Genomic DNA, 11,538 nt, shown 5'->3' on the forward strand with positions numbered 1-11,538 from the left:
AAGGATTGATAATCTATTCCTAGTCTCCTGCGTGACAGGTGAGACTTCTATTCATAAAATACCCATAGTGTTTATTCTTTTGTAGAATTTTTGAGGAAAACATTGTGATATTGAAAAAACCTTTCTACGTTGCTTATTTATTAGAAAACTCCTTATAGGACAGATGTTTCTACGCTGATGTATGGTCCCATCACATCTCAACCTTACCTCTCTCTATGGAGACACATTTTGAGTCAGGCTCACCTGTGTATAAATCTTTACATTCAGGCCCCCGTGATGGCTCTGTGGGTAAAGCACTTGCTACCAAGTCTGATGACCTGAGTTCATTTCTCAGAACTCACATGATGGAAGGAGAGAAATGACTCCAAAAAGTTGTCCTCTGATGTCCACGTGTCATCTGTGCTACACATGCACACACACACACACACCAATAAAGAAATAAGTAAATTAAAGCAAGCAAGCCTAACTTTTCACTCTGGCTTTGGATGCTCTGTTTATCCTGTCCAGACTTTTGCCCCTTGATCTGAGTATCCGCCCTGTGGTATTACTGAGGCAATTCAATACAGAGGCTTAATACTTTTTTTTTTTTTTAAGGCATGGACATGCTGTAAGGAGATCTTAGGAGCTGTTTTATACTTCTGACAGATGTTTTACTATGCATGAAAGGAATAAATATAATTTTTAAAAGAGTAATTTTGGTGTGGAAGTAAGCTGTACCAACAAAGGTGGTTTTCATAAGTACTTTAAGCTCTTGCAGGCATAGCTTTGTCGTCACTGGGATGTTTTCTGTTAGCTCGGTGGGATTAAATCCCACTAGGTGAGTAGACCGTTGTGTGAGCCTGTAGAACTCAAGATGAAGTAAAACCATAGAACCCTATCAGGCTCCTCAATGCAGACTTTGGCTGCCAGCCATGTTCTTGGTCTTGATCTTTGGCCTGTCTTCCTGGGCTCACCTCAGGTTTATAGCTGTTCTCGTTCTCGCCTTGGCTACTCATCATGAGTCTTTCCTGGCTCACGTTACTTGCCACTACATCTGGGTCCATTTGTGGACTTGTCTTCCTTTTCTTAATTGCCTTGCATTGGTTTTTACATCTCTGTAGAGCAGAGGTAGTGGTTGGCCAAAGGATCCAGGACAGTGGGCTGGGACTCTGGGGAAGAAGAAGGGAGACCCATTCATTTTATCTATTCATCTTATGAGTTGTTAGTTCTTCAGCCAAAGCTTGGGAAGTGGGGTTGGTGAGTCAGGGGAGACACAAACTGCCTATAATCCTAAAATAAATCTGTTTGGCCTTTCTTGCCCTTACTCAAACTAGATCGCTTAACCGTTGCATCCCTTCCACAAGAGACAATTTAAAGAAGTGATTTGAATGAAACTGACCAATTGCTTATAGCAAACACAGTTAAGAGAAGACCCAAGCTGTGGACCTTGGCGACTGGGCCAGGATGGAAGTTCCTTTCTTCTAAGTGCAACATCATCCTGGAGCCGACTGAAATGAGCGACGAGGCAAGTGAGACAGGACAAAGATACAACAGTCAACCCATTTTAAAGCGCCAGAAACCCATCCAACCTTACATCTGTTCCACTCTAGATTTTCAAGAAGAGAGAGACTTTTTGGCCAAAAGCATCTTCCCTCGGCTTAATGACATCTGCAGCTCCCGGGGCACCTACTTCAAAGCTGTGGACTTGAGATGGTCAGCTGTGAAGGCCCATAAATCCTTCACCAGCAACCAGTTCCGACAGTACTCCTGTCTCCAGTCTCAACACCTGAAACTCTCCCTGGACTACGTGAACAGATGCTTCCCGTTTTTCATCTGCCTGCTGGGGCAGACCTACGGAGATTTCCTCCCCGACTACACACCTTTCCTGTTATCCCAAGTGAAGGACTTCGAAAGTTTATCCAAGGGAGAACAGAATCTATACATTGCTGCCAAAAATGGTTACCCCTGGGTCCTGAAGACTCCCAACTGCAGCCTGACAGAGTTCGAGATCACCCAAGCAGCATTTCGGAAGAAATCTCAGTTTCAATTTTTCTACTTCCGGACATCAAATTCACTGCTTCGAACTTTTAATGAGGAAGAGGAGGAGGAAGAGGAGAAGCTGTCCTCAGCATATCTGGTGAACGAACAGGGCAAAGTGAAGGTTGGGAAGCTCAAGGCTAAGATCATTGGCAAAGGGCTTCCTGTCAGATTCTACAGAGACCTGGAGGAATTGGGGGATATGGTTTTGAAGGACTGGTCGGCTGTTGTGGAAAAGCTCTATCCATTCACTACAATCATGGGAAATATAGGTGAGTAAACATACAGATGGCTAAGTCAGTCACCAGCATCGGGGGAATGCTTTGTGTGTCTCCCCAGGAAGGAATGTGTGTGTGTGTGTGTGTGTGTGTGTGTGTGTGTGTGTGTGTGTGTGCGTGTACATGCATGTGTACGGGTATGGGTGCATGCACCATGGTGCCTTTGGAGGACAGAGGACAACTTTTGGGAGTCAGTTCTGCACACTCCTGTTTCTCTAGTCCATAGTTTCCTGTCAGTTCTCCTGTCTCCGTCTCCCATCTTACTGTATCTTACTGTGCTGGGATTACAGACTCAGGCCACCTCATCTGGCTTTTTGTGGGTACCAGGGATAGAATCAGTTTGTCAGGCTTTGTGCATCAAGTGCTTTTACCTCCTGAGCTGTCTCATTGGCCCAGGAAAGGAACTTTTAAATAATTGAATATATTCGTTAAACGTTTTAAATTAATACCATAGTCCTGTAGCATGTTTCTCTCTTTAAAAATATATTTATTGGTGGGTATGTTGGGGAGCAGGGTGGGGGAAGGGTATAGGGGACTTTCGGGATAGCATTTGAAATGTAAATGAAGAAAATATCTAATAAAAACATATATATTTATTGGGGCTGAAGAGATGGCTCAGAGGTTAAGAGCACTGACAACAACCCCAACAACCACATGGTGGCTCACAACCATCTGTAATGGGCTCCAATGCCCTCTTCTGGAATGTCTCATATACATAAAATCTATCTATCTATCTATCTATCTATCTATCTATCTATCTATCTATCTAGTCAAATGTGGTGGTGAATACCTTTAATCCTAGCATTCTGGAAGCAGAATGACCTCTATAAATTTGAGGTCAGCCTGGTGTCCAAAGTGAGTTCCAGGATAGCCACAGCTCTGCTACACAGAGAAACCATGTCTCAAACAACAAAAGCAAAATATGTATTTATGTGTATGTGTGTGTGTCTGAGTACATGTATGTGCATATATGCACAATATGTTCCAACAGGAGCCTGAGGCCAGAAAAGAAGGTCATATTCCCTAGAACTGGAGTTTTAAGCAGTTGTGAGCTACTTTGTGGGTGCTGGGAACTGAACCTGGGTCCTCTGTGCAAGAGGACTTTGGGAACTGAAAGGAAGAGCTAATAGTGGCCCCGGAGACTATGAGGAGGTTAGGGAGCTCAGAGAGGACCTAGAATATCTGGCACTCACACATAGGTCTAGAGGGATGTTTTGAACCAGGGTTGACTTTGTTCTCTCCCCTCTGGTCTCACCTGCAGAGAATTTTGATTATCAACAGGAAGCGAACCATTGCTGTCTGGTGGGTAAAGGCTGGGGATATACTGAATGGGACAGTGAAGGGCTATCTAGCTCTAAATGCCCTCAGTGCCACAGTTAGGAAAAGAAGGAACCTTTATTGTCTGGTGATATGTGTATTGTGGCACATTTCATCTTATTTAAGGTGTAGCCCTTGAAGGGTAACCTTCAGGTCTTGCAGATGAGCAAGCAAAAGCTGCTTTACTGTGGGATAACTATCTGACTGTAAAGGACCAATCTGAATTTCCAACTCGGTCCCTCTGGTCTCAAATCTGTACTTGTGGAATCTTTTACTGCTTTGTGGAATCCAAAACTAAAAAGCCTGAGAATTTGTGAGAAAAGCAGACTTTGAGGCCTCATTCCAGGTCCGCCAAATTAGAATTTGCAATTTACGTGAGATGGCTAGGAGATTTACATGCAAGTTAAAGTGAGAAACACTGCTCCCATATCATATTGCCTCAAAACAAAATGCTTATGTTTAGGCCTTTTTGAAAATAGCATCCTATGGGCATGCATGTGAAAGACTGGAAAGTCAGCCGAGGAGTACGGCAGAGGTTCTTCACCAAGACAGGCTTCAAGACAGACCTGTGATGCCCCTAAAGGAATATGGAAAGCAGGATGTTCACACGTATGGGATGTGCTTAGGGGGAGGAAGATAACTATGTTTGGTCCCCTGCTTAAGAGATGACATACAAAGGTTTCAGTTTCTAATGTAAGGACTAGTTAATGTGGGCTTGTACATGGTATATTCTCAGGTCCTTTCTGCCACCAGGTAGTCAAGAGACCTTGGAATGTGATAAGGAGCAGTTGGCTGGGTGGTGAATCCAAGATTACTCAGTCATTTGTACTCAGTGCTGAGGGGTAGCATTGTGCTGGTCACATGAAACTGCTTGCAAGTGGGGTCTCCTTAGGGACCCTGGAAAAGAATATTATTATCATCAGTTCTATCAGTCTCCTTGTTGTGACATCTGTAGACAGGAGGATTGCAGAACTGGGACCCCACTCCATTCTATTGAATTAAAACTTGCTTATAGAACTGCAGGGCTGAGGCTTAGTTCTGGTTCATGCAGGCTTCATCCTGGTGCTCAAATGACATTCCTAGACTTGGCCTCAGTGTTTCTGAGCTGGAGTCTGCTGTCCTGATGTGGGCTCAGCAACTTGAATTCCCCATCATGGAAAGAAACATGACTATAGCAGCTCCAGATTCGAAGTCTTAGCATTGGGTCACTGGATCTATGAGGGCCTGAGCTGGGCCATGGGTTTGTATTTGACTCAGTCACTGGTGCCAAAAACAAGTCATGTTCTGATGAGCTAATCCTGGAGCTAGAAGAGCAGTCAGGAGTTGAAGAAAGAGACTAAGGGAATCCCAGATGCTAATCTAATACTGCTCCTGAAACCAAGATAAAACCAGGGATGTGAGGCAGCCAAAAAATAGAGACCGAATAAGTACTGTTGGGATACGGCTTTGGACTCTCGGTTCAGACCTGTGCTAGATCCTAGCGTTGATTTCCAAGCTGTTGAATTCAGAAAGTTACTACCAACAAGCCCTGGTTTCTTATATAAAACAGATTAACAGTAAATATCATGAAAGAAATAACAACAGTGAAGCAAGTAAACACAGGGCATTTACTCATGGTGACAGCCATGAGGAGTTGTAAGAAGAATGAATACCAACAAATAGAGACTGGAAGAAGGCAGACATTTGGGTCATGTGTGAAATGTGGCCAGTATTAATATCCTTTTCCTGATCTCAGTGTACAGCCCATCTGATTAATAATCACCAGTGTGAAGGAGAATCAAGCTTTTCTGTAATATAGATTAAGGCTACCTTACGGTCATTGCATTTATGTTCGTCTTTAAAGTGGTTTTGGGTGTGCGTGTATGATATGCATATGTGTGATATGCATGCGTGTACATATGTGTGTGTGTGTGTGTGTGTGTGTGTGTGTGTGTGTGTGTGTGTGTAGGGGATACTCTTGCTGCAGCAGGCATGCAGAAGCCAGAGGACAGCACTGTGGGATCAGGTTTTTTCATTCTGCCAGGGTTAGCACCCAGGTTTGGGGGCTTGCTCAGCAAATGTCTTTACTTATAGAGCCATCCTGTTGGGCCTGCATTGGTCTGTTGTTGTTGACAGTGTTTCTCTGTATATGTAGCTCTGGCTGGAACTCACTTTGTAGAACAAGGTGGCCTCAAACAGAAATCTGTCTGCTTCTGCCTTCTGAGTGCTGGCATTAAAGTCATATGCCACCTACCACCTCCTGGCCTGATTTTGATTATTGAAAGGTTAACTTATTTTGGACTTTTTATTTTTTTACTTTTAGGTTTTTTGTTATTTCTTTGGTTTGTTTTTTCAAGACAAGGTTCTCTGTGTAGCCCTGGCTGTCCTGGAACTCACTCTGTCACTCTGTAGAGCAGGCTGTCCTCAAACTCGGAGATCTACCTGCCTCTGCCTCTCAAATGCTAGGCTTAAAGGCTCACACCACTACCCCTGGCTTTACCTTTAGTTTTAAATCACTTGTATTTGTGTATGTAAGTGTGCCTGTGTTGGGGTATGTGTACATGAGGGCAGGTGTCCTCAGAGACAAAAGGTGTCAGATGCCCTGGAGCTGAAGTTGAGGTAATTGTAAGCCCCTTGATGGGGGTGCTGGGTACTGAACACAGGTCATTGGCAAGAGCAGTATGCCCTCTTAACTGCTGAGTCATCTCTTTAGCCCCTAGGTTTTATTCTTCTCTCTCTCTCTCTCTCTCTCTCTCTCTCTTTTAGATATATTTCTTTATTTTATGTATATGAGTACACTGTAGTTGTACAGATAGTTGTGAGCCTTCATGTGGTTGCTGGGAATTGAACTCAGGACCTCTGCTCACTTCGGCCCCCTCACTCTGGCCCAAAGATTTATTTATTATTATATGTAAGTACACTGTAGCTGTCTTTAGACACACCAGAAAGGGGCATCAGATCTCATTACTGATGGTTGTGAGCCACCATGTGGTTACAGGGATTTGAACTCAGGACCTTTGGAAGAGCAGTCAGTGCTCTTACCCACTGAGCCATCTCACCAGCCCTTAGGTTTTATTCTTAAATAGTTATATTTACATTAATCAATAAAAAGATACATGGTGGGTAAATCATAAAAAAAGCTTTAGAAACAGGTAACAAATCCTTTCCTCATGACCCTTAATAACTCACATGGGCTCTCACAGAAGAAACTTAGAAACCACTACAGCTAGGGCAGTAGTAGACCACTGGGTAGTTTCTGAAAAGTAATGTAAAGTCATCAGTGTACATGTGGGTGAGTGTGTACGTGCATCTGTGCATGTGTGTGTGTGTTCATGGGTATGCAGGTATATATAGTGATATGTTTTGTAGGGTGCAGTATGGTGCAGTGGGAGGGGTGCCTTAGTGGACCCATGCTGAGGTATCCCTCCCCCCTTTAGGTACCAGTCATACAATGGGTATAGTATAAAATAGAGTTTATTTGGGGCCATGGGAAGGGGTGTTGAGAAAAGAGTAAGGGAAGAGAAAGAGGGGGGACAAAAAAGGGGAGAGAGAGAGAGAGAGAGAGAGAGAGAGAAGAGAGAGAGGAAGAAGAAGAAGAAGAAGAAGAAGAAGAAGAAGAAGAAGAAGAAGAAGAAGAAGAAGAAGAAGAAGAAGAGGAGGAGGAGGAGGAGGAGGAGGAGGAGGAGGTGGTGGTAGAGGAAGAGGAAGAGGAGGAGGAGGGAGAGGAGGAGGAGGCTGGCTAGGAACACATGGAAATGGGGAGGGGGAGGAAAGAGAGGGAGAAAGGGTTCAGAGGGGGTGCAGAGAGAGCAAAGAGAGGACAGTCTCTTTTCTAGTAAGCCAAGCCTGCCTGGTTGTTGCTAGGTAACTGTTGGGCGGAGCCTAGATGCTAGGAATCAACCACAATTTCAGTTTAGACTCTTGGCCCTTGGAAGTATCTTTACCCATGCATGAAAATGCTGTAACAGTCCATTCTCTGTAAGCTGACTTTAAAAATCAATTAGAAATACTTGGATTATTTCACAGTGAAACCTGAGTGAGGCTGACGATTAATTCAAGAGACCAGGTGGACTGTGAGGTCCTCCTAAATTCTACTGAAACTCTTGGAACTGGAAGCTGGTGTTGGCCAGACAGTGTTTCTAAGTTTATTCTAGCTCAAATCCCAGCACACAGGGAAGCCTAGTTCACTGTGGAGGTACGGAGGGTCTTCTGGGAATCTAGCAGACCAACCTGTGTTCCATTTCATAATACTGTCCTTCCCCATCTCCCACCGCGGCACCAGACAAAACTTAGAGAGTATGTGTCTCTCCAAAGACAGGATGGTGTTTTGGGAGGCCAGATCGCTCTGACCCTAGTCAAACATTTCCTTTGGAACTGAAGCAAACTGAAGCTGGAATAAACCTTAGAGATCATCTAGTTGTCTGGCCCTCCATATCTTACCAGAATTTAAAGGACACCACACACACACACACACACACACACACACACACACACACACACACACCTGTAATGGCAGAGCTGCATTTGTGCCCATGGTTATTGTCCCTATTGGAACATTTTACCCTAAAATATGATCTACTCCCCAACCTCTGCCATGAAGAACACACACGTACTACACACACACCACAATATGGAACTATCTTTGTACTAGCTAGCAGTTTGAATAGACAGCAGATTATATATATCAAGTCTAGTTCTGTTTTTATCACTGTTGCTCTGAGGTCTGAAAGTTGGATTCCATGTACAAAAGGCTCAAGAAAAGTTAACTGGTCTGTCTATGGTAGTGGTTCTCAACCTGTGGGTGGGTCTCAACCTGGGGATTGCATAGCAGATATTTACATTACAATTCATAACACTAGCAAAATTGTAGTTATGAAGTAGCAACAAAATAATTTTATGACTGGGGAGGGGCGGTCACCACAACATGAGGAACTGGACTAAAGGGTCACACCATTCAGAAAGTTGAGTACCACTGGTCTATGGTTTGCTTCCAGTAGTATATACAGTAGGCTATAAAATATGGTATAGAGAGAAAGCAATGTAGACACAGAGAATGGGATCCTTCCTGGGCACTTAGAAGACTCACACAGAACTGAAGATGTAAAACTATAATTCTAATACCTTCCTTATCTCTTCCACTGTCAAGACTACAAACACAGTTTCGAGAATTTGTATCATGAAGAGTTTGTGGAGAACTGCAAGCAAGTTTTTGTTACTACCAAGGAGTCAAACAGAACCTTTGAAATATTGGAAAGATTTGCTATAAAAGATCTTGATCTTGACACTGACAGTACTATAGCAGGTTCGGGGTTAGACTCCATTCTCAGGTAAGAAGTTCAGAAATCCTAGTTTATTTTACAGAACGAAAGCAAAGTGACCCAACTTTAATAGTGTGAACCTCCAAATGCAGAGTATCTGTCCTCCCCTTCCCCATAACTTCCTCTACAGCCCTGTGAGGGAAGACACCTCACAGAATGGCTTCCTAACCAAGTCAGCACCAATAGACGTATTAAACCAACAGACATGCTAGTGTGGAAGAAGGAAATCTTATGGACCTGCCCCTAGACACAGAACTACACACAACTGACTCCTGCTGAGAGAAGGAGAGTTCACCTTCCTCAAGGATGAGCCTTCCAGTTTGTTATCTAAGACCAAGTGGTGAGCCCTGAAATCATAAACATATATAAACATATAAACAACATTAAATCAGCGGGCTGCACTTATATATTTATGCATAAATATATATATATATATAAAACACAATAATTATAAAAGAAAAAGAGGCTACGAATTTAAGGGAGAGAGGGGCATAGAGAGGGAGGGGAAATGATGTAATTTTATTTTAATTTTTAAATGTTGCAAAAATGTAAATAAAAAATTAAGTTAAGAAAAGAGATAAAGGAAAAAAAAGATGTTGAAAGCCATGCTTCAGTTGGCGTGTTGGCGATCCCTCTGCTTTCTTGAAGCTTTTCTGTATTCCACATACTCCCTTCTGGTGTTCTCAAGATGAAAAGCCTCTATCAAAATTTGCTTAACTCATTCCTGAGAATTACGGAGTGACTGCAAGCAAAGGAAATCAAGGAACATGAATATGCTTGGATAGTATTGTGTCATTTACAAAGAGCGTCTACATCTATCACTATAAATTATATTAATATATTCACCAAGCACTTATTAAAATATAGACCATATCATATCTGGGTTGACAAGGAATCAAGATATTCTACATATCGCATGAGCTCCTTTTTGGTGTATCTGGTGTTCTGCACAGTACAGCCAACCCCCATATGTCTTTCCCCTATGGAGATCATAGTCGTCTGTGTACTCACAGGCACTGATGACAAGTTAACAGTGAGGAGCCAGAGCTGTCTGCAGTGTCCCCCCTTGTCTCATTTCTAAACAGGGGATGGCAGCTTACAGTACTTTGTTCATTCTCCTCCTTTGACACTCACTGGAGAATTTTGTGATTTGAAACACAGAAGCTGGCATGGGACAGGCTGCCTCTGTCGTTAGTGTCCCCCACTTAATACTCCCAGCACTCAGAGTGACCAGTGTGCTCTCTGGTGGTCCAGGTGCTCATGCTAAGAGGAAGACAATATATTTGGTTACCTCTGCATGATACTCAGCCACTGTCTTTAAGACCACCGGAGAAATATATGGGTTATGGTTAAACATGTTAGGCTTGGATAGGCAAACCCACAGAAGCACAGCGGTAGGGAGCAGCGGCTGAGAGATAGAGTGGGGACGGAGAGGAAGGTGGTTATTTGAAGGCACAGAGGTTTTATTTTGGACAGTGGACATGTTCTGAAGTTCAATAGCATTGATTTTTATATAACCTTGTATAATGGAAACCAGCCAATTGGGATCTTTAAAACTAAGGGGTTTTGGAGGGTGGGGAGTTGCTTTACAGATTATTTCTCACTTTCATTTATTATTATTGAATAGTTCATCATTCAAACGAATCTTGTTGTAATTGAAGAATTCAACTCAAACACAATAAAAACAATGATTACATAGTCTTTTTTAACTATATGAAAACACTTAGGGCTCTGTTTGCTTAACCACCTGGAACAGCGCTCTGTACTGTATGTTCCTGAATACCGCGTGTAAGTCAGTAGAAGAATGTTCTTTGTTCTAAGTTACAAAGCATGGGTTCAATACCAACTTTATTTTCTTTACTTATCTCTTTCTGTCTCTTTCAATTAGGGCCCTCTGTGTGGCCCTAGCTAGCCTCAAACTCACTATGTAGTCTGGTCTGGCCTTAAACTTCTGGCTATATTCCCATCTCTGCCTCCTGACTAATGAAATTACAAGCATGTGCCACGACACCAGGTCATAGATCAATCTCTTATCAGTAGGGTTTTTTTTATAATAATGTTTCCATTTGTTTTTGAGAGGGCGCCATGATCTCTGGTTATGCAAATGCATCCACCACACCTGTATTTATCCTCATTGATTTGACCTGTGTGGTGCACACACAGTTTCAGACTCACAGACACTACATGAACACAAGGGCTAAACCCCCTGCCTTGACGACATTTGGTCCTAGACACAAGGACTACTCACATGTGTGAAGAGTGTGCAGTATGTTCCACATCTTCAAGGGCCAATGGAGCACTGTGGAACCTTGACAAGGGGCCAGCTGATAGAGTGAGGGGAAGCCCTAGGTGACAAGGTGATGCTTGGGTAACTAACAGAAGTAAGTAAGGCAACCAGCTATGCAAACATGGCATGCAAGAACATTCCAGACAGAAGTAATTGTAAATACAGAAGCCCTGGGGCTAAAGAAAATGGCAAAGATGCCAGGCAGCAGCACTCTACCACTGAACTATACCCATGGGCATTTTTCTCTCTTCTCTTCTCTTCTCTTCTCTTCTCTTCTCTTCTCTTCTCTTCTCTTCTCTTCTCTTCTCTTCTCTTCTCTTCTCTTCTCTTCTCTTCCCTTCCC

General features: G+C 43.1%; 1 protein-coding gene across 4 annotated transcripts in view; it reads left to right on the forward strand.

Moving 5' to 3' along the window:
• Positions 1-11,538, forward strand: part of LOC110303963 (tetratricopeptide repeat protein 41) — a 76,371-nt gene that overhangs the window by 5,300 nt on the left and 59,533 nt on the right. For all 4 annotated transcript variants that reach the window (XM_021175204.1, XM_029482185.1, XM_029482187.1 and 1 more), the window contains exons 2-3: positions 1,314-2,288; positions 8,737-8,917. In XM_021175204.1, the coding sequence (XP_021030863.1) occupies positions 1,493-2,288; positions 8,737-8,917 (977 nt within the window). In that variant the 5' untranslated portion in view covers positions 1,314-1,492. The remainder of the gene's footprint in view (positions 1-1,313; positions 2,289-8,736; positions 8,918-11,538) is intronic.

Source organism: Mus caroli, chromosome 10 (genome assembly GCF_900094665.2).
Source record: "Mus caroli chromosome 10, CAROLI_EIJ_v1.1, whole genome shotgun sequence".
NCBI lineage: Eukaryota > Metazoa > Chordata > Mammalia > Rodentia > Muridae > Mus > Mus caroli.